Raw genomic sequence first — 18,467 nt, forward strand, 5'->3', positions numbered from 1 at the left:
CTACTGAGTGCGAGTGTCGAGTGCCGAGCGTGAGTGACGAATGATTTGGGAGGATTGAGTGACTGTGGGGCATGAGTGACTGTGAGGATTGAGTGATTGGGAGGACTGAGTGACTGAGAGGATTGAGTGACTGGGAGGACTGAGTGAATTGATACTCTGAGAGTATGCATATGGCTTTATCACTATGTTGTATTGCATTGGCATGCACATTGACATGTAGGCATAGAGATGTACTTTTCTCATGCCATTTGAAAATGAAATTTCCTATCGTGGAAGAAAGTTTTTGGGAAAAATCACAGTTTTCAGATTTACTCATATTTTGGTGATTTCAGTGAAAAGAATTGAGTTTTACTATTATACTTGAAAAGAAAATATTTATTTTTTCCAGAACTGTGAATGAGCTGAGCATTTTATTATTGAGTTATTCTTTGTATTGCCTCAATTTTATTGTTATGAGATGTTACTGGGTATTGGTTTGGACTTTGACCTTGGTACAAGCTCGTCACTACTTTCAACCTAAGGTTAGATTTGTTACTTATTGAGTACATGGGATCGGTTATACTCATACTATACTTCTGCACCCTGCGTGTAGATTTTGGAAGTTGATGTTGTTGTGCATAGCGGGAGCTAGCATTGAAGATGTACCTGCGATCCAGTCACAACTGCCTCTTGTTCTTGGTAGCTTTAGAATTATTAATATGTTCATGTATATTTCAAACAGATAATGTATTTTATTGCATACCAGCTTTGTAAATTCAAATCTTAGAAGCTCGTGATTTGTACTACCAGTCTCTGGGGAGTGTATTAGAGTCAGCTAAATATTAATTTAATTGTATTGTTGTTATTTCGCGTACTTAGAGAGTGAGGTTAGGTGCCATCATGGCTAGTCAAAATTTGGGTCGTGACACATACCCTGGAGTCTAAAGGTTTCAAGTTAAGCAGGACCCAAACAGAATACTTGGAGTGTGAATTCAGTGGTTCGACTTAGGTTGGGGACGGAGAAGTGAGGCTTGATTATCAAGTCATTTAATCACTCCCAACTATACCTCCTAAGAGGTCTAGCCGCCATTGCAAATATAATCCAGTTTACAAATCCGGAGTCGAATCCCACAGGGAATTAACCTACTAATCACAATCACTAGTTTCGCAAAAATTCAAGTAATCAACCTTCATAAATATTAAATAATGGTTTGACTTTTATTAACTAAGGATAAAGTGATTAAAATGTAATAATTTATAACTAACAGAACAAATGATGTAGACAAGAATTTGAAAAGTCTAAGGTTTTGATTTTCCCAATTGTCAAAATCTCCTCTGCTACGTTTCCTATAGATTCGCCCAAGTATTCTCTACCGATCGTGAGTACTTTGGGTATCGTAGTTCTCTCTCGAGAAACTACCACAATTTACTAGACGTATCCTGTAGAACTACGCTAGCTGGCACTAATTCAACGTTCACTACGATCGCACCAAGATTTTGTTATCTTTAATCCTGCCTTTAAACTCTCCGTATTGATTTCTCAAATACGTTAGGAGTAATATTGTTCAACAACTACCGATATGTGTACTCTCTCTCTAGTAGTACACACTAAATAGGCATAGTTAATTGAGAGCTCTTCAATCAACAATAACGAAAATATAGTTGAACAAGCAGAGAAAGATCAACGGCAAATTTATATTAAACATAGTGAAAAGTCATCCTTCAATAGGTTCCATCAAACCCAAGTTGAGAGAGTTCAGCCACTCGTAAATGTATAAATAATCATCATGAAATTCAAAGACACTAAACTACAAAGTAAAGAGATAAACAGAGGGAAAACTCGTTTGATTCTTGCTCCACAGTGTCATGTAGGCTTTTTCTTCTCCAAAATAATGTCCAACCCTTTATCAATTAATTTAAGGAGTATTTATATGTTAGGGTCGAGGTCCTTGAGTCCAAATCCGGGTCGGAGTCTTTTAATTCACGCACTTTTGATCACTGGGATATAGACCTCGCGAGGCCATGATTATAGCGCGGCCAGCCTGGCTACATAGCTGGCTACGCCTGGCCTATAGCACGGTAAAGCTGGCTAAAGAGCTGGATACTTGGCCTGTAGCCAGGCTTGGGTACTTGGTGTTTTGTGCTCTTTTCTTGAATTTTTGTCATGTTTTCGTGCAACTTTCATTCGACTCTTTCTTCCAATGCTCCTACACATAAAATAACATAATTTAGCTCAAATGTCGCACAATTAATTACTAAACCAACAAAATATAGGGCGAGTAATGTACTAAAACTATAGCATTTTGGCCAAACATCATCATCCCTATGAGAGAGTATTTTAAATAACTTAGGTCGGTTATACAGGGGAATAGAGAGATCGACGAGGATATTACACATCGTATTTGGGCGGGATGGATAAAATGGAGGCTCGCTTCAGGTATTTTTTTATGATAAGAATCTGCCACATACACTTAAAGGCAGGTTTTATAGAGCGATGGTCAGACCGACTGTGTTATGTAGGGCGGAGTGTTGGCCAGTCAAGAACTCCCATGTTCAAGAAATGAAGGTGGCTGAAATGAGGATATTGAGATGGATGTACCGGTATACCAGGCTAGAAAAAATTAGAAATGAAGTTATTCGCGACAATGTGGGTGTGTCCCCTTTGGAGGACAAGATGGGGAAGGCGAGACTTAGATGGTTTGAGAATGTGAAGAGGAGAGACATGTATGCTTCGATGAGGAGGTGTGAGATGTTGGCTCTGGAGGGCCTAAGGAGAGGTAGAGGTAGGCCAAAGAAGTATTGGAGAGAGGTGATTAGGCAAAATATAGCGTTACTCCAGCTCACTAAGGACATGACCATGGATAGGATGGTGTGGAGGTTGAGAATTAAGGTAAAGTGTTAAGATAGGTCGCCTAGCATTGTCCTTGTCTGTGACAGTAGCTTTAGTACTTGAGTTAGTGTTATTAATGTATTTCGTATTCCTTGACTTCTATGATTAGTTGTTGTTGTTTTCGTTCCGACCTTCTGATTGCAGTACTCCGTTTTAGTTTTGTATTTTTATATTTTTGCTTCGGTTTCTATTTGGTGTGCTTGCTGCTGCTCTTCCTTTTATCTTTCTTAAGCCGAGGATCTTTCGGAAATGCCTTATTGAAAGTAGGGGTGATTTCTGCTTACATACTACCCTCGTTATACCTCACTTATGGGGTTACACGGGTATGTTGTTGTTATATACCATTGAACTTTTTAAAAAAACTTATAGTATATTGACTTATACAACTCATTCTCCCGTATATTTAGTGAATATATATATATATATATATATATATATATATATATATATATATATATATCCACTAAATACAAGTAATATTTTATATAGTTCGGACATTATATATACACTGTATATTATATATATTATATAATATATTTTAAATATATAACATACAGTTTCTATAAGAAAATATGTAGTATACAATACACTAATGGAGAAATTGGGGGAAATTAATATGATAGATACTTTTAGGTGAGAGAGAATCTTAAGAGAAAGATATTAGGATACATTTTAAGTGAGAGAATTTCAGGACAGATATATTAGGGATATAAAAAGTTATAAATTTTTAAAATAAATTATATTAGATGTAATTTTATGAAAATAGTATAGAAAATTTAAATAAATATTAAAAAAATTATATTCTATGTAAATTCCTCATTTATTTTCATGAGGGGAAGCGCGGGAGAGTACCCCTTCCAAGTGGGCTTGAGATTCGAGGTCACCAGTTCGAGACCAGATTATATGGGCCGGAAGATGTGCCCCAACATTTACTGAACTTTATTGGCATTTGGTTTCGTTTCTCGCCCGACAGTTTGTTCATTTCCCTTTAAAAAAAGAATTATTCTAAATAGCAGTTTACCTAATCGCTTAAATTAAAAATAGTCAGAGTATGTACAATATATGTATAACCCGTATATAATTATATATACCGATTAAAAAATTAAATAGTAAATTCAGCTGGCTATTTGTGTAAAGACAACAAAAATAAAGAATTAACCTAAATGGTCGTCCACCAACGCTTAAGACGTATGCAGATAGAAAAAGTAAATAGTAAATTTGGCCGACTATTTTTGTGTAAAGATATCAAAAGAAAAGAATTAAATAATTGTCCACTCAAGCGCTTAAACTAAAAAGAGACAATGAATGTATAATACATGTATGGCCTATGTATAATTAATATATAATTTACGTATACCGATTATAAAAAATAAATAGTGAATCCGACTGTTAATTTGTGTAAAGATCTCAAAGAACTCAAAAATAATTACTGGATGAGGCCTGAAAGTCTCAGATAAGATATTTAAAAATAGATGTAGTCGCACTTCTGTTACGGCTTGAATAAGAATGAAAAGAAAAAATAAGAAATTTAAGAGATTGATCTGATCTTTTGTGAAATAAAATTCATTGAATCATTTCTGTTTTGTTAATTCCTAGCTTTTATGCAATTTTTAAAATGTCTTTAAAAATAACTTCGTTCAAGTATTAAAATCTCAAACCCAAATGGATATTTCGACATCTACTCAGTGGATTTCGTTAACAGGATATGTCTAATCTTCCTCATTAGAAAAGTTATAAGAAGATAGCCCCATAATTACATCATATTAATGCTTTATTTTATAAGATTTTCTGAATATTATGAAATGGATCAAAAGTCTTTAGGCCTGCAATTCCAATACAAGAAGAAAAAAAATTCCAACTTTGTTATTATCTCCTTGCAATATGTCCGACTCACATGGATATATAGAAAAAGTACCAACTGACGACAAAGCAAATAATCCAGAAAAACATCAAGATTTTCACAAAGACAGAATTAGAAGAAGCCAAACATATTATAAGAACCAAAAAAAAAAAAAAAAATCTTCAAGGTAGCATTATCAATAGTCTATAATAGCAAGCACCAAATTCCAAAATTGAAACCAAATTAAATAAGAGGCACCAATCAAATTCTAAGGTGCATAAACATCCAAAGTTAATCTTGGAGTAACCATAGCTTGAAGAGGGACAGCTTTCTGCAAAGCTAATCCAAAAGCTTCCTCCATATTAAGATCAATAACATCATTTGGTAATTTCCAATCAAATGAATGAACCAAAGTTCCCAATATATACTCCACCATTACTATTCCCATTCTTGTTCCTGCACAAATTCTTCGTCCAGCACCAAATGGAATTAGCTCAAAATCGTTCCCTCTTGGATCAATCTTCACGTTTTTCCCACTCAAGAACCTTTCAGGATTGAACTCTAGTGGTTTTTCCCACACATCAAAATCTCTTCCAATCGCCCAAATATTAACACTCAGTCTAGTGTTTTTTGGTATGTAATAACCATTCACTTCACATGGTTCGTTCGAGATTCTAGGGAGATTTAATGGTGTAGATGGATGTTTTCGAAATGTTTCTTTGCAAATTGCTCGTAGATAAGGAAGATTTGGGATATCAGATTCAAGTAAACGCCTATTTCTTCCAATAACTTGATCCATTTCTGCTTGTGCTTTTTTCAGAATTCTTCGATTTTTCATCATTTCTGCAAGTGCCCATTCTATTGCACTAGAAGAAGTGTCTGTACCAGCGGTGAACAAATTCTGATAACAAAATTTTGTCAAAGAAAGAAAATTAAAGTCCCTATAGAAGAAAAATAAATGTAGATATTAAATAAAGACCTTTTCTATTTATAGTAATTTTTTTAACAACTAACTGTCACTGAAAAAAGCTACTACTGAAAAAACCATTTCAGTTAACGAGACAGCCAGGGTACTGTTACGTGATCATTGACTGTGAAAAATTAAGACTAAAATGTTACTGACTAAACGATGTTTAAATGAAATTAATTACTGCATAGACTCTAAATGATAAAAGAAATACTATTTGTGTTGCTTTCTTTATTGGAGTACCTATTTTGTGATAAGCTAAACATAATATATGCAAGAATTTTATTTATATATACTGAATAAGCAAAGAATATTACACTTAAAGCATAATTAATTTAATCGGATATAGCAGGTTTTACCTATTTTTTAAGTTACCATAGGTTTATTACAAAAATTATATATTGTTACGGTCAAACTTAATCGGATGATATAAAAGATTGATATATATGCTCTTTTTCATCCATTTTTCAAGTAAGGTTGTTTCAAGTAAATTTAGATGGCATAAGTATTTAGAGTAACATACCAGCAAAAGTGCTTTGATATTAGTTGTACTGAGCCTTTCGCCTTCAGAATTATCCCTATTTGCCATAACAACATCAAGAAAATCCTCTTTCCCTTTACGTTCATAGCTAGTTTCCTTGTGTTCATCAAACATCTTTGTTAACAAAGCATCAAACTTCTTGTGTAAATTCTTCATTCCTCTTTCAATTCCTTGTAAATCCAACCAAGCTAATAAAGGAATAAAATCTCCAATGTTAAAATACCCTGCTACTGTCATTAACTCCACCACCATATCCTTAAATTCATTAACCTCAGCACCTTTTTTCGCGAAAACTCGCTTGCTTAATATCACTTGTCCTATCATATTCGCCATGGCGAATGTCAACATCTCCGCCACCACCACCCGCTCGCCTTCTCGGCTCATTTCGGACATCGATTTTAGCATGTGTCCTAGCTCATTAGCACGAACATTTGCCCAATTTTCTAAAGCTTTTCCCCCTAGCATATGCAAGTTGCTCAATTTCCTTAGCAATTTCCAACGTGGTCCATAGTGTGCAAAAACCATGTCTTGTGCATTATAGGCCAAGTGGGTGGCGCCTGTTTAGAGGAAAAAATATAGTAAATTGTTAGAGGAAAAATAAGAGAAAATTTCTGTGGGAAAGAACCTTTTATTTAGTTCAGTTGATACCAAATGACAAATACATTGACGTATTTATATGTACCAAACGTTAATTCTAAACTTACATCAAGATAAGACTAATCACCTAGAAAGTACAAAAGAAATTCTAGAATAGGCCTAACATATTCATGATTTAAATTTAATGAATTCGACTTAACTTTAAACTCATTATACTTTTAAATTATGAGTCTAGATCTAGTATTTGTTGAAAGTTTAGTAGATTTTCACACATATATTTACGGTTTGTGTCAAAAATACTGAGATCGGATGAAACTGTTACACAAGAGCTACGGATTCGCCATTGTTTAGAATATTGGATAATATAAAAAAAATAATCAATAATCCTTGCATCTAGAAGATCACAAGGTAAGCCTATACAACAAAAGCCATATGAATTCATTTACTAATTAATTTTAGAATATTGAGAATTAATAAGCACCTGCATTAGGTGGACGATTGGAGAAGTTGATATCAAGTGTTTTCAAGAATGCTTTAGCAGCATCAGGAGTAGAAGCAACAGCCATGCCACATGTGCCAACTTTTAAATACATAACAGGTCCATATTCTTTGGCCATTTTTGCAAGTGAAACATGTGGCATGGCTCCTAAGTATGGTAGTGCGCCGATCACCGGCCACCCCCTTGGGCCCGGTGGGAGACGGCGGCGGCCGGTAGTTTTTGAAAGAAGAGTTGAAATGAGAATATGTGATATAAGGAAAATTATAGCTGCTGTAGTAAGCTCAGTAAATAGCACCATATTGTTTAAAGCAAGAAGAGCTTGATCAAGAATTAAGATGAAACTTATGATACTTTGAATAATTCTAAACCTCACAATTGTGTATATATATATAGTGAAGCTTTTAATGAAATTTCCGTTTGACCTATGTGATTTGGTAGGTTAATGTAAGTTGAATGTCACGTTGATTGTTTACATCGGCCATTCAAACATTTATCTTGCATAGTTGCCTTTTAAAATGTTTGCTGGATACGATTTCATGATTTTAGAACACATAGCTCTCCTAATACATTGGTATGTTGTACGTATCCAAGATTTTAAGTTTGAAGAATTAACCCAAATAGACGCCCACTTCATCTCTTAAACCAAAACTAATCGGCGAATTTCTATATATATATATATATATAATTCATATATAATATATGTATAATTGTGTATAATTAATATATAATCTATGTATATCTCATTGAATTTGGCCAGCTATTTGTGTAACAATCCCGAACTTATTGTACTTTAAAAAAAACAGAGTTCTGTAAATTGATTTTTAATACGTATTTGTACGAGAGGTCTTTATGGTAATATTTGAAACTACATTAAGACCTCAGTGTATGTTTAACCTTTTATTTTTAGTCAATTACTTTTCTTTTCTTATTTTCTGGGGTTGGAGATCAACTCATAAATAGGATCATTTTTGTCATAATATACCCTTTACCTTCATCCACTGAACAAAATTATTTTATAATTTTTTTTGTTTTATTTTTTATTTTTATTACTATTTAGGGGAGGAGGAGAAGATGTTTAAATGATGACATACTTCATTATTTATAAACAATTTAACTTTAAGCTTTTCATCTTCCCTTAGAAGATGATTTATAATCACACAAATGTCTATAACTTGTTTAGATCACTGTTTCAAATATTTTTTTTTCTTAAAATTTATCACGTACCAAACTACCCCCAAGACGTGACTAGCACCCAGCTAAGATCACTCGCCAGGCGAACCAATTCATGTACTCTAAACCTTTTATATAAGCCATGAGAGAAATACGTACAAGTCCAAATACATTAAAAATGTGAAATAATTATCCAACTAAAATTATAAGTTATTAATAAAATTAATGAATACTCAAATAATAAGTTTCTAACCCAAATTACATACTAAGACCATGGAGCATTTAATAGAGTACTAGGAGTTTAACTGTCGGGCATGCAAACCCCAAAAGAAATAATAAACATAAGATAGGTAGAGCTGAAACAGCGGCCTCCATGAAGGGGGGCTCACCTCAGCAATAGAATTCACTCAACAAACTCGTTTGCCACTAGCCTTGTCCTCAACAACAGTATCTGCATGGACATGCAGGTAAGGAGTGAGTTATACGTAAATATAACCTAGTAAGATCCTCGACCCGCCACTCTGAATACCTCTGGAACAAGTATTAGAAAATACAAACACACAACGAGCACAAAAATAATATGCACATAAATTCTTTCACCATATAATTACTCTATAAGATCCAAACTAATATTTAACATCACACTTATATCTTTAACACAATTCATACTAAGGACTTGTCATAAGCGGCAGTGAAGAAAATTAATCAAACAACCCGATGAGTCCACGGCGGCATACACAATGTCCCAAATCTATCACGGCGGCATACACAATGCCCCAAATATATTACGGCAGCGAAGAAATAATTTCTATCGCCCCAACGCCATAGCACGAGGCTACGCCACACCACAAATCATTTAATAAATAATTTCAGCTTTTTTACAAAATAATATATATTTACGGCTAGTCATAGACCACCGATTTTGCCAAGCACACGCTCGTCCCAACACATGCAGACAAAACATACTTTCAAAACGGATTTGGAAAAGCAAGTATCAAAACTTAAAGTCTCACTTACCTCGCCAGTGACAAGTTTTCCAACCTTGCGACTTCTAAAACACCAACCAAACAACCTCCAATGGACTAAATCTATATAGAATATTGATTAACGATTTCAATTATATTAGTCAGGTCTAATACAAATTTTTTCTTAATTCAAGCTTACACTAAACCTTAATATTTTACACCTTAAATAATACACTCAACGTATAAATATTTCACTATCCAACACATTATTTAATGTATAATTTTATATATTAATAACTCATGTTTCAAGTATAATTCTATATAAATACCTACATTTAATGAAATTATAGCAAGAAAAGCGTTGCCATCTTTAGCTTCTCCTTAAGCAAAATAAAACGCCATCGTTCCGCAAAGATCCTCTATCAAATTAATTGCTGGATACCGTAGATCACTAGATAATTGTAAGCAACTTTATTTCTATCTCAATTATCTATTAAAATCCTTTCGAAGCTGTCAATGGCCTAATTTGGTAACTGAAAGAACGAGTAAAGTAAAGGAAAAAAATTAATTAATCTCTATACCTGGTACTAAAAAAACTAAGTAGCAACTTTCAATGTTTGCTCCGTCTTTCAACACCGCCACTTCAGTTCAGAAGATACAGAGTATGTAGCTAGTCATACCTAGGGTGAATTTTATAAAAGAATACTATTAACCTTGTTCTCTCTAGCATTGGTATTGTTTGGGCCCACAAGTCAGTTCATGCACATAATATCATTAAACTCAGACATTGGCAACACTAGTAGAGAGACTACGGTGTCCCTGCCTGATCGAATATCACACCTTCACTATATACTCTATCCACAAATATAGTCTTCCCCACTAGGATTGCCACCACGTATGGCACATTAAGGGATTCGGTTCTCCGTTCTAAATTTAAAGCTAAAGATAAGGATACATACGAATACGTAGAACCTGTGTCAATAAAAGTATAAGCCATGTGGCAACTCATAGTAATAATACGTGTAACTACCAGATTAGATGCCTCAGCATCCTGTCTGGTCATTGCAAAGAATCTCGGTGCTCCACCCGCTTCCTGAACACCTTGTGCACCTTGTCTATTATGTCCGCGGGCACCTTGTGGAGCGGCTCTAGTTGGTTGAGTCTGAGTCTGCTTAACTATAGTAGTTCTTAGTAGCTGTATAACAGCTTGACTATTACTAGAATTATACTTCGGACAATATTTAGCGATATGTATGTTTTCACCACAAGTAAAATAAGCACCCATAATACCAAAGCAACAACCATAGTGGTTCCTACCACATGTATAACATCTCGGATGATGTTCGAACTGAAACGAATTGTTATCTTTCCCATGCGTTTGTTGCTAACCTTGCCTTACCGGAAACGTACTCCCAGAAGACCGCACCACTAACTCTGACTGAGTAGGCCTAGACTGCCCACGGTTAAAACCACTCTTGCCCCCAGATGGAGCTCCGCTAAATCTGTCGGTGCTACGAGCCCTTTTACCTTCTCGCTCGGCCATGTCCCTCTCCTGATAGGACTCGTAATGGAAAGCAGTATCAACTAAATTTTTGTAGGAACCACCTCGGACATCCCTAACCACCGGACCACGATAACGATGCTCAAGCCCATTCACGAATCTTCTCACCTTCCCATGCTCATCTGCAACCAGAAAGTGTGCATACGTGGCTAACTCAGTAAATTTAGCATCATACTCTATAACTATCATAGTACCCTGGTGCAGTTTCTCAAACTGACGTCTCATGTCGTCTTGTTTGCTCAATGGAACAAACATATCCATAAACATAACTGAAAACTCTGACCAAGTAATAGGTGGCAACCCTGCTTGTCTACCTCTCTGAACTGAATTCCACCATGACTCTACAGATCCTGAAAATAGAAAAGTAGCAAACTCCACCCCACGAGTCTCCTTCAGCCCCAATGTAGTTAGTATCTTTTAACAATGCTCAGTGAACTTTTGCGGCTCAATAGAAGCCTGTGTAGCATCAAACTCTCTAGTGGCTTAAGATTCATGAAATTCTTAAGATCCTTAGATTGCCCTGTATTTGCAACTAGCTGAACAACCTGCTGAGAGGCTATCTGAGGAGCTACAATATTCAGTTGAACTTGTGCTTGCGCTTGCGAAGTAGCCTGGGGAGCTGGAAGTCCACCCTGAGTTGGTACTAATACCTCTAACACAATCAAAAACCTCACCACTGCGTTTGCAGGTAGGGTAACAATAGGTACGGCAGCTGGCACTGGTGAAAGAGCATCATGAACCACTTGTTCTTGCACTTGATCTGGCATAACAGCTTGGGGTTGACCCATATTTACAACTTCAGGCTGAGGAGCGGCATGTCTTCTAGTCCGAGCTCTAGTCTGATGAGCCCCAACTTGACCACCACCTCGGGTAGTACCACGTCCAGCAGATGAGGGTGTGTGTCCCCTAACCATTAAGAAATACTCCAAAGTCAAACTCAAGTTATTTCAATGCACGATCATGGAATGAAATAAGGAAAAACACCCTAAATGCTTAGTAGCCTCAAAATCATAAGTATGGGCGCCTACATATGATGGTAGGCTATAATCCCGCATTTTAGTCGCTTATTGCACTCTAATTCACTGTACTTTTATTATGTTTGAGCTTTAATCACTAGGGTTTAGTACTTATTATGTGTTTTATGCCTTGTAGGAGTGATTCCGATTATGTAGATATTGTGGAGCTAATTTGAGCTATTTGGAGCTTTGAAGTTTAAGTAAAAGCCCAAAGGATTTCGGGGGTCGAGGACCGAGTATACATAGCAAAAATGAGAAAAAATTGTCAAAGAAATATAACAAGGATGCCACGTCACAATTGGCATGAAAATGTTTGGCAGAAGCAAAGAATTCACATTCTATGTTCAAAATTGATGTCTGCCTACGTGGGGGACAAACCTTTGCCTATGTCGTTCATCAGAGATAAAACATTGAACGTTTCCGAATTCCTCCATTAACGCGGTGCGCAGTGCATTTCCCCATGCGGCGCGGCTGTACAAATTTTGTCTGCATCTTCAAATGTTGAGTCCCCTGGAAATCCCCATTATTGCCCCGCACAACGCGTCGCCCCATGCGGCGCGCCTGTGTATTTTTTCTAGAGCTAATTTCTATTTACGCCTAAAAAGGGTAGTTTTGTTCGGGATTTATTTTGGGGGCGGCTTGAATACACCAAAACACCATTATAGAGAAATTTTTGACACAATTTCGACCTAAGGAGGCTTGAAAAGAACACAAGCACAAGGATTTGATCATTCCTTCCTCACTCAAGATCCGGGTTTGGATTAAATTTATGTTTTCCTATACTTTAGTTATATTTGTGAAGAACTTCTCCATGTCTATGGAGTAGATCCTTTTGGGTTTTGATTAATTTGGTGTATTGATGATTGTTTGTGGATTATAACTCTATTTTTATGTATTTGAATCATTTTTGGAAGATTTAATTATTGCATTTATATTCACTTGTTCTTGTAATCGAAAGAGGCATAACTTGTGATATCTTTACATTATATTGTTGGTTGAGTTCATAGATTCTTCTACGTAATTGAAAGAGGCTAGTTGAATCATTGATTAAACCCAGTTAGGAGGATAATCGAGAGAGGTTCTCCTAAAGACCTATCAATTACGCATTCTTACATATCTTCACAGAGCTTAAATTGGTTCATATTGAGAGGTTGAGACTTAATCGAGAGAGGACTTTGTACTAAACAATTGTAATGATAATTAAGTGAATTCGAGAGACTCACTTGAACATTAGAAGTGAATTATCTAGAGTTAAATCCCAGACAGTTATCTTGCACCTATCCTATCAAAACCCCATTTTTCCCATTGATATCTTCCTTTGCTTAGGCCTTGCTTCGATTGTCATTAGTCAATTAGCTCTAGATTCTTAATTAATTTTAATATTAATCATATAAATCTCAACTGTCGATCCTCCTAGAAAGCAATCAAGATGGAAACTACGAGAATACTATTTAAATCTGATCCCTGTGGACACGATATTATACTATACTATCTTTGACTAGCGAACACAATTTAAGTGTGTGTTTTGCGCTCGTCAACATACTCATGAACAAGAGTCTACTTAACACTGCTCCATGACTTTGGACTTAAAGCCTAAGCTCAGATACCAGTTTTGTCACGTCCCAAACTACCCCAAGACGTGACTGGCACCCAGCTAAGATCACTCATTAAGTGAATCAAGTCATGTACTCTTAACCTTTTATATAAGCCTTGAGAGAAATACGTATAAGTCCAAGAGCAGTAAAAATTATTAAATGCAAAATAATTATCCAACCAAAATTATAAGTTATTAATAAAATCTAATGAGTACTCAAATAATAATCTCTAACCCAAATTTTATACTAAGACCATGGAGCATCTAATAGAGTAATAGGACTTTAACTGACGGGCATGCAAACCCCAAAAGAAATAATAAACATAAGATAGGTAAAGGTGAAACAGCGGCCTCCACAAAGAATGCGGCGGCTCACCTCAGCAATAGAATCCACTCAACAAACTCATTTGCCACTAGCCTCGTCCTCAGCAACAGTATCTCTATGGACATGCAGGTAAGGAGTGAATTATACGTAAATATAACCCAGTAAGATCCTCAACCCGCCACTCTGAATACCTCTAGAACAAGTGCTAGAAAATACAAACACACAACGAGTACAGAAATAATATGCACATAAATTCTTTCACCATATAATTACTCTATAAGGTCCAAACTATATTTAACATCACACACTTATATCTTTAACACAATTCATACTAAGGACTTGTCATAAGTGGCAGTGAAAAAAATTAATCAAACACCCCGACGAGTCCACGGTGGCATACACATGTAACACCCCGGAAAATTTCGAAGTACTTAAGCGCTAGTAAGAAAGATGATGTGTGCTAATTATATTATTTTGTATGCAGACGAGGACTATTAATATAATGGATATCAATTGGATTTGATAATAAGTGTACGAGGCATATTATAAGTGATGTGGGGTGTAAGGAAAGCCCTAAGTCCAAGTCAAGTTGGAAATTACAAGATAAGTACAGACGTCTCCATACCGATCCGCGAGACTCTACTAAACCTGCTTGTGACTCATAACACCGATGAACCTAAAGCTCTGATACCAACTTGTCACGACCCAAATTTCTCTCCATGGGGTATCGTGACAGCACCTAGTCTCTAAGACTAGGTAAGCCTAAACAATACGCGAAAACATTAGATAAGAGATTAAAACTTGAACATCCCAACAATTTCATAAAAGGAATCTACCAAAACTCAATACATAAAATTGCAAAACCTGATGAGATATAAGTCACAAGCTTTAAGTATAGTACTGAATAATCCTATACATCACTGTCTATCAAAATATAAATAAATAAGAGAAGAACGGAATAGAAGGGGACTCCGAGGCCTGCGATCGCGGGCAGGTATACCTTAAAGTCTCCAAGCGGCAACACCGCGTACTAATATCAGGGCTGGTAAGATGCACCAGGATCTGCACAAAGACATGTGCAGAAGCGTAGTATGAGTATACCACAACGGTACCCAGTAAGTGCCAAGCCTAACCTTAGTAGAGTAGTGACGAGGTCAGGTCGGAGCTCTACTGGAAACAATAGGTAACAAGGCAGAAGATATAATATTATAATGAAATCACTGAGAAGTGAACAATGAGAAATTTTAGAAAGATAACAACACGGAAAATAGAGGTAAACAACAGGGGCGCTCCCGAGGTATCGCCTCGTAGTCCCAAAAGTAAATACACAATAGGGGCGCTCCTGAGATACCGCCTCGTAGTCCCTAAAGTAAATATGAAACAGGGACGCTCCAGAGATACCGCCTCGTAGTCACAAAAGTAAATACACAGCAGGGGCGCTCCCGAGGTACCGCCTTATTGTCCCAAAAGTAAATATGCAACAGATAACCAATGGGACAGTGAAATTTACAGCAAGAAATCCTACAGTTAAAGACTGAATACAAAATCAAGGAAGCAGGTAATCCAACTAAGCATGCTGCACAAATTGCAAGTAAGAGATAAGACACGTAGACATGTGACATTAGGCTAAACATGATGACTACACATGCCAAAGTAACTCCGTTAAGGGATTAAAAAAAAACTACTCAACAAGAACTAGATTTTTAATATTTAACCCGAGTACGCACTTGTCACCTCGCGTACACGGCCTTCACGTACTGCAACTACCATAATAGTACCAAAACCTAAGGGGAGTTTCCCCCACACAAGGTTAGACAAGTCACTTACTTCAAATCTTGCTCAATCAATCAATAAGAAAGTCTTTCCCTTGATTTTCCTACTCCGAATGACCCAAATCTAGCCAAAAGCAATTACATACTATAAATATAACTATAAGAAACTAGTCTAAATAATAAAATTATGACTTTAACAAGGAATTAGAAAATTGCCCCAAAAGGTTGACCCGGGCTCACTTCTCGAAATCGGGTAAAAGTTACAAAATACGAACATCCATTTGATATCGAGTTCACCCATACCAAAGTTACTCAAATCCGATACAAACTCGGGACCCCTGGGATCCTGTCCGAATATACCAACAAATCCTAAAATATCATAGGGACTTAGTTGAGCCTTTAAATCACATCAAATAACGCTAAAAACACGAATTGGATATCGATTCAAGCCTAAGGAACTTTAGAACTTCTAACTTCCACATCTGATACCAAAACCTATCAAATCAAGTCTGATTGACCTCAAATTTTGCACACAAGTCACAATTGACATTACGGACCTATTTCAACTTCCTGAATCGGAATCCGGACCAGATATCAAAAATTTCACTCCCGGTCAAACATTTCCAAAATCATCCAATTTTTCAACTTTGCCAATTAACGCCGAAATGACCTACTGACCTCCAAATCAATATTTGAACACTCTATTAAGACTAAAATCACCATACTGAGCTATTAGAACCGTCAAAATTCTATTTCGGAGTCGTCTTCACACAATTCGAATTACGGTCAATTCATACGACTTTCAAAATTATGGGTTGGTTGAAGATTTTGTTAAACAATTAGATTTGTATTAGTAGTTAGGTTAGCTGTCAGTAGGTTAAGGTTTAGTGTGTTGCATGATTTTCATGTGCCATGTGGCAGTTCCGAATTGGCTTGTATGGCATTTGGTGATAAAGGTTGCCTAGGGAGTATCGAAGAGGTGGATTTGGGAGAATGTTTGTCTCTAAGTTCATCCGTTAGAGTCTCAGAATTGGGGGGATCAATGTCTTCCTCCATTAAAGAGGAGAATTTATTAGAGGTATGAATGCTATTAACTTCCTCTTTTGTGGGAATATGCCTTAGAGGCGCGACTGATTGGGACATGTGAGCCAAGACTTTTGAGTTTCAAAATCTTAGGAAGAAGAAGTTTTGTTATAGTTAATTAATGAGGGCTTTGAAGACGAAGATGCAGTATTAAAGTCGATTGTTTTTTTTTTATAAAAAAGTTTTTGAGTGTTAAGATACTTACCTGATGCCACATCAAAAATTTTAACGTCTATACCTGTTTTGGAATTTGAGGAGGCATCACAGAGTTGTTCTTCTGGTAATGGTTGTAGCTTCTCTATCTTCCTTGATTTGTGCAGTTTCTTCTTTTTGGAAAAGAAACTGTGTGCCAAGTATCATTTGGTAGATGTTGTTCTTCGTATGAGTTTTGGTTTTCCATGGCTACTGGGTTCTTTTGGATGTAGGGGCAGGAGGGGTCAATGTGCCCTAGTCGTCCACATTTTTTGCACAAAATATTTTCCCTTCATAAGATAATTGTTGGAGATGAGATCCAATTAAAATGCTTGGTTGGACAGGATTCTCCAGCGGAAGCTCTACACATAGTCTTGCATAGCGGCCCCTTAGTGTTGCACTGGTGCATGCATCAACTTTTAGTAATTTTCCAATAGAATTTCCAATCTTCTGTAGTATTATTTCATCATAGAATTCCGTAGGTAGTTGTGGTAGGCGTACCCATACGGCGGTGTGAATATGTTTTTCTATTCCTGTAAAAAAAAATTGAATCCCATTGTTTAACGGACATGAATTGTCCATTAATGAACCGAGGTCCATTTTGTAGAGCTTGGATCTTGTTTTCTTCTTTGGTGAACTTTATCACAAAGTAGACATGGCCTAGGTCGGTCAGAGGGAATGCTTCTGTGAGTTTCCATAGCTTGATGATTTTCTCCTTTAGGTATTGGTGTTGTATACGCTTCCCAATTAATTTGATTATTAGGGAGTGTTTCCAAGGAGAATATACATTAGATTTCGATCTTCATCATTTAATTGGATATGTTTGATACCTTTGATATTCAATTTTGTCGTGTCTTCTTCCTCAATATCCTCTATCGTTAATCAGAATATTGATTAACGATGTCAATTATGCTAGTCAGGTCTAATACAAATTTTTTCTTAATTCAAGCTTATGCTAAACTTTAAGATTTTACACCTTAAATAATACACTTAATGTATAAATATTTCACTACCCAACCGATTATTTAATGTATAATTCTATATATTAATAACTCATGTTTCAAGTATAATTCTATATACTAATACCTACAGTTAATGAAATTATAGCAAGAAAAGCGTTGCCATCTTTAGCTTTTCCTTAAGCAAAATAAAACGTCATCGTTACGCAAAGATCCTCTAGCAAATTAGTTGCTGGATACCGTCGATCACTAGATATTGTAAGTAACATGGTTAGACCTCTCTATAACACTATTCCTATATAATAATATTTCACTATAAAAGCTAAGCTTTTTCGGAACCAATTTGCATGTTATGTTATAATATATGTTCTATATAACAGTACTTCGCTATAACATCCAAAAATATTCGGAACAAACGAGTCTGTTATAGAGAGGTTTGACTGTATCTATTAAAATCCTTATAAAACTGTCAATGGCCTAATTTGGTAACCGAAAGAACGAGTAAAGTAAAGGAAAA

The 18,467-nt window shown here is 36.0% G+C and overlaps 2 protein-coding genes across 2 annotated transcripts; one reads left to right on the forward strand and one right to left on the reverse strand.

Moving 5' to 3' along the window:
- Positions 1-2,473: 2,473 nt before the first annotated feature.
- On the forward strand, positions 2,474-2,881 carry LOC138901976 (uncharacterized). The gene has a single exon (XM_070189778.1). The coding sequence runs from the start codon at positions 2,474-2,476 to the stop codon at positions 2,879-2,881; it is 408 nt and encodes a 135-aa protein (XP_070045879.1).
- A 1,827-nt stretch (positions 2,882-4,708) lies between these two features.
- LOC104111783 (flavonoid 3',5'-hydroxylase 1) lies at positions 4,709-7,676 on the reverse strand. The gene is made up of 3 exons (XM_009621551.4): positions 7,296-7,676; positions 6,200-6,774; positions 4,709-5,610 (listed from the first exon to the last, which is right to left on the reverse strand). Exons 1-3 carry the CDS (start codon positions 7,609-7,611, stop codon positions 4,978-4,980), a joined length of 1,524 nt encoding a protein of 507 aa, XP_009619846.1. The 5' UTR covers positions 7,612-7,676; the 3' UTR covers positions 4,709-4,977.
- Between the last annotated feature and the right edge of the window lie 10,791 nt (positions 7,677-18,467).

This window comes from Nicotiana tomentosiformis, chromosome 11, assembly GCF_000390325.3.
Source record: "Nicotiana tomentosiformis chromosome 11, ASM39032v3, whole genome shotgun sequence".
Lineage (NCBI taxonomy): Eukaryota > Viridiplantae > Streptophyta > Magnoliopsida > Solanales > Solanaceae > Nicotiana > Nicotiana tomentosiformis.